Here is a 15,000-nt window from a genome sequence, read left to right on the forward strand (position 1 = left end):
TTGCAGCCTTCAAACCATTATCTATTTTAGTAGGAGTTGTAGCAGTACTTAGTAGTGGTGGTGGTGATAGTGGTGTTATTGTTTGGAAGCTGCATCGCGCGGCAGTTAAAATTTACTTGAATATGGTCCCATTCTCCAACTACTAACCATGTTTGTCTTCCCACAGCCACGATTAATTCAAGTCTACCAATGATTCCTGTAAAAAGCCCACTTGCTGACTGTCTCCCATATGGGGATTTCTTACTGAGATTACGTTAATTGTGACTTTGTAACATTAGTTTTAATTAATAATGGCCCACCATGCTTACACTAAACCATATCATCCTCTATCATAATGATTTTGTTCAAATGAAAGTCTTACTAACTTCAGAACTTTTAACTTCAGCTGGGTGTCTGGTAGAGCTCCTGATGGACGAGTTCAGCACTACATGTTGAAGATAAGAAGTTGATATTCTGAGTGGCATCAGAAAAAATAATATTGTTGCTATCAGCGAAAACCACTTACTCAGTCATATAAATTCTCCAATCTGCAAGATATTGCGGTACAGAACATGGGAACACAGAGGTTTCAATTCGTCTGATAAAAAGGATGCTTGTAAACTTATTCTACTCCAAGACCATTAGCTAGAGACTTTACATGACTCACATGGTTTTGGACACATCTCATCAGACAATAAATTATTAATTTTTTATAGCATCTGCAGAACAGAGCAACAAATATTTTCCTTTTCTGGACAGGACATACTGGTTTAACTTAAATTGTCTAGACTTGCTGGGACCAAAGCAAATAATATTATTACATGTATGTGCAATGTATAGCCCTGAAAAAATCAAGAACCCATGTAATTGATAACATGAAGTGTTCATACAGACAAATACAATACAATACAATACAATACATACTTAATTGACCGCTTCCCATAGGGTGCTTTTCAGGGCCAATGAAACACAATCAACGAAACGACAGAACACAACAACAACAACTGTTTAGAATCCCAACTATCTTTTTTTTTTTTGTACATTAATAAATTATTGTTTCCTTGTTTTGAAAGACACTGGGCTCACAAAATAATGTGTTACTGAATGCCAAGAAAGTGTTCCCACAGCTATGTACCTTTTATGCAACATTACATGTAAGAAACGCTAGAAGTTATACGGGTTTTTGAATTCACCCATTTTCTAAGTGTCCGTGAAGGGTATGACACGTTGAACTACAGATGAATTGCACTTTTTGAGCTCCTTGGAACTAAGTTGAAAAGTTTGCTGCTGTCATTTCACATCTCACTTTCAGTGAGAGTTGGTCTAAACTTTACTCGAAATTAAAGTTAATTATTGAAACCCCAGCATTTCGTAGCAAAGGAAACTGCCATTTTCAACCTCTTCCTGAAATACATCATAATTAAGTCGATACTTCTCCTTTATGGGTTCCAGGGAATTTGCCAACACAACCGTTCTTATCCCAGAAATCTTTACTAGAGGTGTGCATTCATGGCAAGGAGTTTTTGTGACAAAGATAATTCCCCCAGTTACATCTGCTGAGTTTCGAACAAGAAGTGCATTTTGCTCAGCATGCACAAAGAAGGGATACTTTTTGTCCCTTTCTTCATCTGATGCTTCATAAAAACCCTCTTCCATTAGTTTTACAGGGAAGTCATTCCATCCAACTGCGACTATCTCATTGTCCTTCATGATCACACATCCCACCCCAGTCTTTGGCTCAACAGTTCCATGTATTGTCATCGTTGCTAAGCCAAGAAGATGCTTTGCAATCTTCTCATGGTAAAAGTCATTCTCAGGGTCAAAAGTGCAACTTATTCTTTCACCATATTTTATGGAACGATCCTTGCTGGGAACAAAACATTTAAATTTTGAATGCTCTAAAGGGAGGTAAATTCGCGCAAACCATTTCACAAGATTTTCAAATTGGCAGTAGCTGTCTTCAACAGACTCTACACCCATTTGCTTTGCGCTTTCTTTGTTCCAAAATCTCCCAAGCACTCGTGTAGTATACTCTTTAATTCCACGTGGAATTCCTTTTGTCTCCTCTCCCTTTACTACCAAGTCTCCTCCTATTTGAGGAACAAAGACAGTGTGGGTGATTTGACCTTCTTCAGATAACGTAGCAATGCGCTTCTCCTCCTTACTGTTAAGAAATTCTGGTTCAACCGGAGGATATGAGATTTGAGTCACACCAGCTTTTATCAAAAGCTTAATACAGTAGGTACATGGCTTTCGAGAAACAAAAACGCTACAACCTGCAGTTTTGTCATGGTTTTTAACAAGCATCCGCGCTATTCCGTGCACGCCATCATGACTACGGTCAATTGCAACGAGACGGTTGTCTTGCTTTACAAGAATGCAGCCAATTTCCCTGTACACATCAAATGATTCGGAGACAGTTTGCGAAGCATCATGACCACTGCCCTCTGGTGATGTGGAATTTGGGTGCGGGAACATTTCCATCCACATTGCTAATGCTAAATATAGTGACTCAGAAGTGATACCTGTGCTAAAATTCCTCGATAAAGATGTATTTTCCACGGCTTTCTTGTTTTCAAAGGTCAATCGTTGAGCTTGTTTCGTTTCGTCCGCCATCTTTAACGTTGTCAATGTTGGGTAGCCTGAGGGCTTGTGCCCAAGCCCTATCACCCAAGACATTGAATGAGTGTTGGCATTCTCTCGTTCCCAGAGCTGCGATCCTCTGTCCCAGATTACAGTGTCCTAAATTATCAATAAGTAAATTCAAAGCAAATTACAAATTAACGATAATCGTTAATTTAGAGACGAGATCATGTTGATGTAGCTTCGGCCATCGATATGCCACACTCTTGCCGTGGGAGAACAGTTTTGCTGTTCCCAACCCAGCTTACCACATGTATGGCATGTAAAACTGCCAGTTAAAGGGGTGCTAAAAACACCCGCCTGGTGTTTACTGATGAGGCCCTAAAGACCGAAACAGCTGTCCATGGTTGCTAATTGACCGGGTGAAATGGTTTTGCGCATGCGTGATGTGATGGCCACACCGGGTTGTTCACTGGCGAAAAATGTCTGCGCATGAGTCGCGCGATATGTCACGTGACGCGTTTCCGGGACGATCATTGGCTCTCGTGAAAAAAACACTCCCGAGGAGAACAGAAAAATGGCTGCCTTTTGAGGATCGGTAGCTTGTTGGTTTCCGTTCTTTTTAGAGCGATCAAGGCTAGTTTTAACGCCAGTTTCAAGTGGAATGTATTCTTAGAGAACGTCTATGTTGTGTAAATCGTTTAAAAGTCCAATCCAACGAGCATCCTCGGAAAATTTGCTCCTGGAAAATTTTATTTCGTGGGAAAAGAGCTGCGAAACAGGTGAGTTTTTTACGCAATTTTTGATGTGGAAAGTTTGTTGCCACCGGGTACAAAAAGTTACTGTAATGTACAGAAAGGAGGATTCCTAAGGTTTCCGTTCATGTGTGAATTGGCTTGTACCAGGTGGCAGGGAAATGGTAATATTGTTCAACGTGAAGGTTATTTTTTTCTGCGTTACACCTTACGATCGGCACCTCTACATGAATGATCAATGATTCGATCAGATATGAATTTGATTTTGACTGTGATTGTCTCATTGGGAACGTAACCCTAGTATCAAATATTTTAAATAGCTGCTTTTAAGGTCATTTATATTCCCTTTTCTGGTGAATGTCTAAGTTATTATACTTTTTAGCAGTCACAACTCAACGATCCTTGCGTTCAAGTACATGTAGTTACCAAGTTATGGATTTGCAATTAATTTGAGTTTAAAATCAAAATCAAAATCCATGTTAGTTAAAATAATTTTTGGAAGAACAGACGTGTAGGTACAGATGTGTATAGGTATCTATAGATTCAGGTTTTTTTAGACTATTGTTTTCTGGAAGCAATAATGATGTAATTTTGGTTTTAGGGGACTGTCATGTGTTGTTGGATCAAGGAAATTCTGTTTTGAGTCAAGTATGGTTGACAGTGGATAGTTGTTCCTGAAAAGGCTGAAAGGAAGCTTTATTGCCTTGGACTTTTTTTGCTTACACCCCACATGTTTGTTCTTTTCTTACATGGCAAAATTTATTAATATATTATGTGATTTGTAGCTGCAGCTAGAAACAGTGTCCCATGCATAAGGTCTCATTGGGGTTGATGGCAGTAAAATAATTTTGGTAAAAAATGTGTTTAAAGTTTTTATCATAACTTCTCATCTTGGTCCTGCGGGACTTCAAAGATGCTCTACTATTTTGCACAAGGAACTTGTCAATCAACCGTTACCTTTTGGTGTATTTGCAATATGATATTTTGGATAGCAATTGATATATTTTTCTGATCCCTTATGTGTAGATATCCTATGTCTGTCACATAGTTAGTTTTAAGCTTTTATTTCCTGTAGTTCATCTTTATTATAGTTAGCACATGACCCCACAAGCATGTGTTATTGCTTTAATATTGATTGTGTTTGAATAAAGGATATTGTTGTCTTGTCTTGTAGATAATGCAAAACAGCCTCAGTTGTATTTGCATTATTTCTGAATGTTACTTTTAAAGGGCAAACCATTAAAAAGTGTACAAAGTTTGCAGGAGTTCAGGAAAAATATTCAAAATATTCATTGATTTGAAGTTCCTGAAGCAGGTAAATCTTGAAGAGTTTACGCAACCATATTTGGAATATACGGCATTTCTTTTTGGGAATGTTCAAGTCCACAGAATTCATATTCTTTATGTTGAGAAGTACTGACTGTTGACTCCATGGGGTTCCCCATTGACGAGTAAAATCGTCTGGTGTTAGACAGAGCAAAATACTCTGGGTTTAGACAGAGTAAAATACCAAGTATGGCCGGTTTAGGGGTGAAAGGGTTAAAGTGCGATCATTACTTTGACTTTCTTTCTTCATTTGAACCAAAACAAAAGTGACTAATCATCACCTCCACCATTGCTATACAACGGCTTTGGCTTTTAGAACAAAGTATCAAAGTTGAAGCTGGTGGCTCAAGGAGTAAACTTTGCAAAAACGTTAGGTTAAAAATACTTTTATGGTATTTGAGTATTATTGTAGAACAAATTTGCATAATATCGTTTAAGTCATTAAATCAATGAGAATCCAAATATGAGGATGCAGTTTGCTCAGGAGGGGTCTTTTTTTTTTAAACAACCCTTAAAGGTAACAGAATCTTGTTTTCTGGATGTAGGCTAAAGAAATCTGACCCCTTAGGGGAACCAGTTCTACGTAAATTGACAAATGACTGGCATTTTATAATTCATAACACTTAGGTAAAAGCTACTTGCTTGCTTACCAAATTTTTCAACAGTTCCATTCATTTTTCAGATTGATAGCCTTAAATGTACTGCAGCAACTCTGCCCGCTGTTTGGTCTCAGTATCATAAGTACCCCCTTGGGGTAGTTTGTTCACTTCACCACCATTGTTTAACCCTATCCAGGGACTAAAGCAAGGATGGAAATTGATTACAGCTTAAATAAATTGGACCACTTTCCACTTTTTTTACTTCTTACACTTACTGCATTCAACTTTAATTTATTCATCCTTTGAAATGGTAGGAATGCTTACTATTATTTACAGCAATTGCTAAAAAATTCATTGCATCTAATGTTGAAATATTTTTTACATATGAGTCTTACGTATTTATGAGTCAATGAGTCATGAGTCAATGAGTTAGTGCAGTTACCCTAACCCATAAAATGAAAGCTAAAATTTCATAGAGTGCTTAGGCCTAATCACTGAAACGAGGGCTTAGGCTTGATCAATAAATTATTGCTATATTGACTGTGAGTCTCATTGACTCATGACTCATGACTCATTGACTAATTGACTCATAAATCATGGGACCTCTTTACATATGGAAAGGTAACAGGAGTTATTTCTGTGAAGTCTTATCCAGAAAACTGCAACATGGGATTATGTCCCTTTCAAATGTAGCTTTGTATGCTTTTGCTCAATGTCTTTGAACGATTATTACGGAAATATGAAGTTATGGTTTTTCTAAAAGTTAAATCTAATGCAAGGGGATTAAAATTATTGAAGCAGCTGTGTTGCAACCAGAGTCCGCAAAGAGAGATTAGATAATTTGTTGTACTGGAAGTACTTAGTAGGCCAGCGTGAAATTTGTGAAGAGTTTTGGAGGGTGGCACTGAATCACCTTCAACAAGTTTTTCTAAACTTTGAAAATACCTAATTTTATATCCTCCTGCTGTTTTATTGCTGGAAGATAAAATCAATTCCTGATTAAGTATTTTTGTTGTCACATTAACCCACTACAATGTGGTGAAAGCGTATTATTAGCTGTAGTAATATTTTGCTACAGTAAAATTCTCCCTGCTGGTAAGCTGGACTTTTGAATCTAATATTGTTGTTTTGGCTATTCAGAGTTAACCTAATCTATGTTTATTTCTATAATTTGGAGGAAAGCAAACAATTGGCATTTTGCCACGCCCAGATTAGTCTCCTTTAGGGGTCACAAAAAGCTTGAGCCACGCCCAGATGGTCTCCTTTAGGGGTTAAATTCAAAATTTCCGACGAGCATCCCCGTCTGTTCCATATGGGTGTCCCCCCCCCCCCCCCCCCGGGCTTCTAGTGTACCCAATATGAGGTGCTTTGACATGTCAAGTATGATTTTGGTTATTATTACTGCTAAATTCACTTTAAACTTTATTTTTGAACGACTGAAATACATTTCTTAATTTTCCCTTCGGTCTTAATAAATTTTCCTCTAGGGACCTCTTGAATGGCAATTTTAACAACTTAATTTTGAAAAAAAATGCAAAAATCTTAACATTTTCTGTTAGATGCGGGACCCCGGGGAAACAGTGTGTAACTATTTAGTTGGAAGAGAAACCATTTGGAAATTTAGTGGTATCTTTTTTGTTCCACTTTTTAAAAGATAAACGCATGAATTGAAATCAAGATGGTAATCCATTAGCTGGTAAGCTCCACAAACGAATTTCCACTCGAACACTAGCCTGAACCGAGACTCGCGTTGACCTTGAAATTTTAAAAGAAATTTCCCTCGTAGCCCTGTTGGCTTAAAAGAGAATCTCGCTGGCATAGAAACGCACTATGCAGTCTACATTCGTCCGTTTTACTGGCCTGAAAAAGGGTCTTTTTTGTCGACGGAGATCTAATAAAATTGATCTAATAAACACCGAATGGCAGCCATGTTTGATTTGAGGTATTGAAGTCACATGACAAGGCCTCGACCAATCAGACATTTTTCGCCAGTGAAACCGGGTTGGTGTTAGCGTGTGTCACCTTGCTTTTATTGTTGTTATCGATACTTTTCTCGAAAGAATGGACAGGAATATGTTTTCTTGTAGATTTTAGTTCCAATAAGTCACATTTTTCTTTTCGTCTCAAAGGTACCCTTTAAGGTTGCTCAACTGAAGTAGTTTCAATACTTCGAAGACACTCTCTTTAGAATAAACGCCACAACACTGTATCACGTAACAGCAATTTTATGGTACCATATGAAACACCGAACATTTCCAAACAAGATTGTGACCTAATGTTACCATGGCGACGGGAAAGCCCAGCAAAAACACCCTATATTTTGGCTTTAGTTGCTCATATCTCAAAAAGAACCTACAATCCGGGTCAAAACACTTCGAGACACTTGTCAAATTTTGGAAGAAAAGTAGAGAATTTACTTTACATGGATCCATCGTTATATGAGCAACGTTTGTTCTTCTTTCGCTGCCTTTTTTGCGCCCAGCGATCGATGAACGGATCTTGATTTTGGAGACCGTGAAAAATCAACATTGTAATGGGGGGAGGGGGAAAAGCACGAATTGTCCCGACAGTTTTGACCAGGATTGTAGTTACCCCCTTCCCCCCCCCCCCCCCTATTTTATTCCTGAAAAGAAACTCTGCAAAGTTAACAAAAATTCTGTACTGCAGAATCAGAGCCATTTTAAGAAAAATCAAGGTGTTAAGGTGGCTCTGAATTCACCGTACAGATTTTCTTTAAACTTTGCAGGAAGTTTCATCTCGTCCTTTTGATTACTTTCCAGAAATAAAAGAAATGGGGGTCACCGAGTTTGCTTTTGAGATATAATCAACTGAAGACGAAATAGAGGGTGTTTTTGCAGGGCTTGCACGTTGCCGCGCTGACATATTAGGGCCGTTTATACGAGAGAAAGTAAGCTGCGGCTTACTCTGGCCGCGGCGTACATAATACGCGAAAGGAACTGTTTATACGAGTATAACCTCCCAGGCCAGGATAAGCCGGGGGTTGAGAAAGCCGTGAACGTAGATTTTGTACCATTTATACGGGGTGTTTGCGTCTTATGTAAGCCGCGGCTTATTTTCTCTCGTATAAACGGCCCTATTATGTCACAATAACGACTGCATCTTGTTCAGCATTAATTGGCGTTTCATATGGTACCATAATATTGCTAATACGTGACACAGCGTTGTGGTGCCGATCCTTCTAATAAGAGCGTTACTTGCATGGAAGCGTTGAAGTGGTTTGAGCCACCTTAAATAAACAATCTTGGCATCATGTGTGTTTTTTTTCTTTTTATTTGTGTTCTCCTTTTCTTACAGTAATTAAAACATGACAGTGCATTTCACAAGAAAATTTCATTATTTTCCATCTAATGGTCTAGCCACCACATTTTTTTAATTTTAATATCCGAGCAAGTGAACACTGTCTTTTAACTCAAACACCAGGCGTCAGTTGTTTGACGGATGGATTTCATTTGCTGAATAAAATACGAATTCGTTTACTTAAGGCACCATTCTTGAGAAAAATGATTGACTTCAAAACTCAGAATAGCTTGCGTAAATCTTATTTATCTCAGTCCACAATTTTAAGCCAAACTATGACCTATCAGATTGGGCGTGATAACCGCAATGCCTCTGATAGATCTGCTATCAAGTAGCCGCACGAGGTATGCTCGTGCTTAATTCAAAATTGTGAATCGTGCATGGAATATGATACCACCGCGCTTTTACCCGCAAAAATCTAGCAGGGAGCTTACGCAAAGACGACGACAACGCCAAAGAAAATGTCGTATAAAAATATTATTTCCCGTTATTGTTACCCCTATTCGTTCGGAATGGAAAGTGCGTATCAACATTGCATGAATAAAATTGGCATGAATTGTATGGCTGTTGGGGGGAAATTAAAAATGTCTCGTCATGTTCTCACGTCCTCTATACAACCTGAAATTTGCATGGTAAATTCACATCGTTGTCAGGACGAGGACGGCAAAGAAATTCACCAAAATGAAAAAGGCACGTGCAGGGGGTGCGGAGCTTTTGTTTTTGCTCAGTAGACCTATGTTATGTGATGTTCTCGTAGCCGTCGTCGTCGTCCTAGCGTAAGCTCCCTAAAAGGGAGTTAAAGAAAGAACGACGGCTACGGCAACGACATCGCCAAAAAGCAGTAATATTATTGGTTGAAAGAACCAAAATGCTTGCGCTGCACGTGCGGCACGCTTTTTTGAACATTTCTGTCCCGTACTAGTCAAAAGTACTTCGTGAAAGGAGCAAATTTAAGGACGGTGCCAACTACTTAAAGATATTTAATGCCCCTGTGTGTGATTATGCAGGAAATGTGGATCTTAACAAGTGTTATTGAAATCCAAAAAGAAAACTGGGGGTAACCACGCATTCATGAATAATATTTGTAAGAAGCTTTAAAATACAAAGCAATGTATGGTAATCTCTCAAAAATGCATGTTACCTCCAATTTTCTCTTTGGACACCAAGAGTTCTTACTAAGATCTACTCTCTCCGGATAGTATTAAACCGCGCAAAAATATCCCTGTATAAATAACCATCACCGATTGGAAATCCGAGTATCTCGAGATGCGCAGAACATATGCGCAATAACAATAGTAGGCACCGTGCTTAAGGTTTTGACGACAACGTGGACAAATTACAGTGAATCCTTCAGTCTTACTCTTTACTTCAAATCCGTCCTTACAAATCCAGTTATCGGACGCTTCGCCCATATTGTATCAATAAACAAGATGGAATGATCATGAAATACTTAGAACAGATTAATCTCATATTTTGAAGTGACGTTTTCGTCGCCGAAGCCGTCGTGGTTTCTTAAAACTCCCTAATACCGAAAACGGATGGTCAGAATCCCATCGCACATCGAGACTTGTCGCTTGATATGATTCCTGAACCGAGCCTACAGTGAAATTACCCTAATCAGAGTACATATTATAGTCTAATAGAACAGTTAAGCTAGTATTGATCACCATTATACACATCAAAAGACCCCACTAACTACTCTTGCTTCATTAATGGTTGATAACCGTAGTATGACTTTGAATAGCCATTCTTTTTACTGGACCACACCATGTATGATACTCCCATAACGCATATCGCGGCGGTCACGGCGGTTGCAATAGCAAGAGGTTTGTTGTTATCATCTGCTGCAGAGAAAATAAGAAATGACTGTTAATCACCATTCTAAAATTTAGCACGTCCTCTCGATGACTAACTTTACATCGACCCACGTAATTTGCCACACATAAAAAATTAAAACACCTTCCCCTCTTACAACACCTTTACGATTGCTGAGGATGTATCTTGTTGTAGAAAGATTTCACAGGAAGGTTTACAATTCTTTAAGTTTAAGTCGTTCTTTAACTTGAAGTTGCTCTGCACGTCAAAGAGGACTGCTTGTAACATCATCTCATATATTTAAAGTTCGGGTCATAGATGAAAGAGAGAAATGATTCTCGGGGAACTTATCTGACCAATTGAAGCAAGTGTCTCTTATAAACACCTAAAAAATGTAGGTCGCTTCAACGGGGTTTGAACCCATGACCTCTGCAATGCCCGTGCAATGCTCTACCAACTGAGCTATGAAGCCACTCAGCCGTTGCGAGCTGGTAAATTTGTTGGGCTCATGTGTTCCGGTGGAAGGACTCGATAAATGAAATGATGATTTAAAGTTCGAATGAGGCCTAACACTACTGTGAAGTTTATGCCCAATTATTCCATCAGAGATCAACCCTAGTATTGGAATTGGGACTCTGGTCAGAGTTTTTCTCTGTCCTTGTGTGGGCCCAATTCCAATACTAGGGTTGATCTCTGAAGGAATAATTGGGCATAAACTTCACAGTAGTGTTAGGACTCATTCGAAATTTAAATCATCATTTTCACTTATCATATCTCTCAGATAGTACGCGGGCTGTGATTGGCTGATTTGGCGGACGCATTCTACGGTATGCCCTGCTAAATTTGAAATTTTGATAAAGCATTCTCTAGCCAGTTTTTCATGTCGTTTATGTTACGTAAGCTTGATGAAATATTTCAATCTTGCTAGCTACTGTTTCAAAAAGCCGAGAAATTTATTCGTTTTTTTTTCTGATTTTGACGCGCAATTGTTGTGGCAGTTGAACCTTTCGCTTGACTTAAACTAATTTCCTTTCCCGCACTCCTGCATGATTACCTCAGAGACACTAACCTCGTTTCCTCGGTTTGTACTGTAAGTTACGGATCCTCGTTTTTGGCCTGCGCGCTTCGCGTTTGTGTTCGAAGGGCGAGTTAAATTTTTCAGGTGTCCATAAGAGACAGTGGCTTAAATTTTCCATATAAATGCGAGGATCTTTTCTCCCTTTCAATCAGCACCTTATTGCTGTGCTAACCATCTTTACAGGTTAGGCCTTTCAAACTTCCCTTCATGGTTAAATTTGCGCTCATTCCATAATTGGTTGAACCTAATTAACGTGCCCACGAGTTACCTTTAATGTCCACACTACGTAGTCCTTCAATTGAATCCACAGGAGTCTTTCCGAGTTGTTCGTCTTCTTTCTCTCTTCCCATGATTGGTCCTTCTGCAAGATGGTATTGCTCATCTTTGTAGTCTGTAGTTGCCAGAGACCTCTTGCCTCGACTCTTTATACAGCCTCGCGCGCAGCGAGATGTTGGATCTGTTGCATTACATACTCTGACCTGGCAGTGCAAGAAGACCCACTGATGACCGCCGATGAACGTGAATGCCTCCATAGAAAAACGCTGTTTGTTGGGAGCAGGGCTTTCAATCGTAGTGAGCGTATCATCGATGTTACATCTAAGAGAAAAGTGTTATTCTGTTACTGGAAATGGGGTGTAAGACTAATTCTAAAACTTGCCGAACCCAAGAAACGATGACAATTAAAAGGTTTGAGGCTGCGTCTTTTCGGTTCAGACTTTCAGCTTTAATATTACATAATTAAGTTTTATGTTCAATGTTCAAGACTCCATAGTTTGACTTCCAAGGTCTTTTGTTCGTAGGATATAGGATTACGAATTAAAGGATAAAGCTTAATTGGAAGGACGCTGAGTTTTTCTACTTTCCGTCCCCTAGCAAATTTGATCTATTGTTTTTTGAACGTTTTTTAATAGCTAACCGTTCACATGATCATACCACCTGTTTGATGGCCTGGTTTTAATGGTTTGCGTGGTGTTGGGGCCAAGACCAGTACTAGGCCAACTGTACGTGAGCTATTCTCCAGGTCGGATAGCGACATTTTTACAAAGCAACACTACAGACTCATTCATTGCATGACTCTAGATCTAGAAGACCTACCCGTCTTCAATGAACACATATTTTAATCCAGGTCCATTGGGGTTGCTATTTGGAGTAGCAAAACAGTTCTCGGCTAAGACTTGCAGCCGTGTGTCTTTGGTGACGACCTTAACTTCAACGAATACAGGATCCCTCAGGGACACATGAATGGGATAGTCGCTCTTCTGATAATGCCCAACAAAGGTGTCGTCTGGGAAAATGTTCATTTCTAGGGTGAACTTTCCAAGTCCTCTCCTGGAGAAAATGATTTTCTTGCTTTCGACTTGAAGGCCAACCGCTGAGACAATTCCCTGATTTGAGTAGTAACAGCTGAAAGGTATCATGACTTCGCGCACCCGTGTTATTATCTGGCCTTCCTCGAGGGGGATTTGCAATACTTTGTTCATGTAATTGACAAAGTTATTAGTGTGTTTGCTCACTGTGTGGCACTCCGTCAATTTCGTGTGCAGAACGAAAGCTGTTTCAGTTTCGGTGGCTCCGCAGTTTACATCAGAAAGACGAAGATGTTCTCTGTCTAGACCTGGAAGAAGGGGTTTTGGAATACTTATCCACATATCATTCTGTCCACAAGTGACATTGACCTCTGAAGACAGCGACACAGGAGAAGGCAAGAAAGAAAGAAAGAAAGAACATTTGTAACAATTTCCAAACCTCAAAGTAATTTCTCCAAATTTATCTGATCTTAAGGCCTGGCCAAACGTCAAATGTTGAACGATCTAACATGTTGAAAATTACGGGATGGGCGAGTGATTTCAAACATCCTTTTGACATGCTTGACCAAACAGTTGTAGGTAAGGTATCCACGTGTTCCAACACCGTCAAATATGTTAAATGGTCATCAAACACGGTAGCCAAACGTTAAAATGTTGGTTCACATCCAACATATTTGATCGTCCAATACTCTGATTTTTCGTTTGTCCGGGAATTTAGACAATATAAGGTGTAACTATTGTTGAAAAGATGACTCCTTGCTACACTCTTTTCCTGGTTGTCTGACTGCAGTCGACTTCTTAACGAAAGTGCTATGTTTATTTAATAGGAAAAGCAACACCGTCGTCTTTGTCGTGTTTAGTGCCAGCTTGCAATTGACTCATTTAATCGGCGGCTTCTGCTTTGATTTGCCACACGTATCTACGTTATTTTTGCTCAAAGGGCCATTAGACTAACTGTGTTCTTTACTCCAAACTGTAACACTTGCAGATGTCAGCCAGCATAATGAATGCCAGATGATTTTACCCTTGGAAGGGAACTGTGATTTTCCCTTGTGGGGATCCCCTTTGGGGGTAAAAGGATTGACGCTATTGCCGTAGCTTGCATACCTGGGTTTTCAGGTGGTTTTGTTGTTGTTGTTGTTGTCGAACCAAGAGTGGCTGTAGAAAAAAAATTAACACCGAAAAAAAATTACCATAACGAATCCAAAAGAGGTTGGTGGCTAAAGCTTTCAGTTAAAGTATAATAATAATAATGATAATAATAATAATAATAATAATAATAATAATAATAATAATAATAATAATAATAATAATTACAGAGGATATCACAGATGATTTCATGGGCAGGTGTCAATTGCATAAGCTTGCAACAACCCTCATGTTATGTTTGATCCTTGCTTTTAAGCTCAGAAAAAGAAAAAAAATGGCTTCATTTTCTTCCTTCTCATAACCTCATTGACGCATGTTCACCGTCATCATTATCCGTCGCCTGTAGGTGGAATTCTCCCAGGCGAATCATCCACTCTCCTCCTCCTAGCCTTTCTATCACTGGGCATGTTCCTCCTACTCTCTGTTGTGATTTCGCGGGAAATACTCCCAAAAAACATGAATTCGATAATATTATCGAAGAGGTTCTTCTAGGTAGAGGACAAGGAAACCTTAAACTTAAGCCAAAACAGAAAGAAGTGCTATAGGCGTTTTTGTTGAACGGTCAAGATTGTTAAAAAGACCATGCAAACCAGCTCACTCAATCTTGTACCCAATTCAAATCTCCAGGGGTCTATTATTGACATTTTCTGTGATTTTGTAGGGGAGTTTACTTTATGTGTAACTTACTTGTTGATTGTGTCACTTCAGTTGTCGCTAAATATGGTAAGAAAAATGAAAATATATGAACTATGACGAGAGAACATTTGAAAATCATGTGCTGGAATGGCATAAATGAAACGAATTCTCTGCGAAACATCCCTGTGAGTTATCGCAGTTACTAAAGCCCCCTAGCAGAATTGAATCGAACCAGGTGGCCGTAATGGATTTCTTTTCCACTTCTTTTATTTTCACAACACAATCATCTTCAGGACCTTTCCCACGCCAAAGAGAACGAGAAGGTCCTGGATCAATAATTTTTGAAACGCTCGGGTTATTTTACCAGGTAACTCACTTGAAGTCGAGGCTTCAGAAGTCGGCCGTGTTAACATCATCTCTGTCGTTACTGAAAATAAAAAACAAATGCTCTGCAC

General features: G+C 39.1%; 2 protein-coding genes, 1 long non-coding RNA gene and 1 other non-coding gene across 6 annotated transcripts in view; 1 reads left to right on the forward strand and 3 right to left on the reverse strand.

Annotated features, from left to right (window-relative positions):
* Window positions 1-807: 807 nt before the first annotated feature.
* LOC138044145 (cytidine and dCMP deaminase domain-containing protein 1-like) lies at window positions 808-2,969 on the reverse strand. Its single transcript, XM_068890816.1, has one exon. The coding sequence runs from the start codon at window positions 2,656-2,658 to the stop codon at window positions 1,330-1,332; it is 1,329 nt and encodes a 442-aa protein (XP_068746917.1). The 5' UTR covers window positions 2,659-2,969; the 3' UTR covers window positions 808-1,329.
* Window positions 2,970-3,117: 148 nt separating this feature from the next.
* On the forward strand, window positions 3,118-4,502 carry LOC138044146 (uncharacterized). Its single transcript, XR_011131400.1, has 2 exons — window positions 3,118-3,344; window positions 3,919-4,502. It is a non-coding gene; the product is annotated as an uncharacterized lncRNA (long non-coding RNA).
* Window positions 4,503-9,896: 5,394 nt separating this feature from the next.
* Window positions 9,897-15,000, reverse strand: part of LOC138044147 (oncoprotein-induced transcript 3 protein-like) — a 20,058-nt gene continuing 14,954 nt past the window's right edge. The window contains exons 7-12 of one of the 3 annotated variants that reach the window (XM_068890818.1): window positions 14,922-14,972; window positions 14,597-14,623; window positions 13,868-13,918; window positions 12,549-13,131; window positions 11,722-12,050; window positions 9,897-10,401 (exon numbers count right to left, since the gene is read on the reverse strand). In XM_068890818.1, coding sequence (XP_068746919.1) covers window positions 10,256-10,401; window positions 11,722-12,050; window positions 12,549-13,131; window positions 13,868-13,918; window positions 14,597-14,623; window positions 14,922-14,972 — 1,187 coding nt within the window. In that variant the 3' untranslated portion in view covers window positions 9,897-10,255. Of the gene's footprint in view, window positions 10,405-11,721; window positions 12,051-12,548; window positions 13,132-13,867; window positions 13,919-14,596; window positions 14,624-14,921; window positions 14,973-15,000 lie in introns of all 3 variants that reach the window. The other 2 variants (XM_068890817.1, XM_068890819.1) reach the window with 2 other exon arrangements.
* Window positions 10,775-10,847, reverse strand: Trnaa-ggc (transfer RNA alanine (anticodon GGC)). Its single transcript has one exon. It is a non-coding gene; the product is annotated as a tRNA-Ala (tRNA).

This window comes from Montipora capricornis, chromosome 3, assembly GCF_036669925.1.
Source record: "Montipora capricornis isolate CH-2021 chromosome 3, ASM3666992v2, whole genome shotgun sequence".
NCBI lineage: Eukaryota > Metazoa > Cnidaria > Anthozoa > Scleractinia > Acroporidae > Montipora > Montipora capricornis.

Coding starts and splice junctions, on each gene's coding strand:
- LOC138044145 (XM_068890816.1), bottom strand. CDS start 2,658: ATGTCTTGGGTGATAGGGCTTGGGCACAAGCCCTCAGGCTACCCAACA.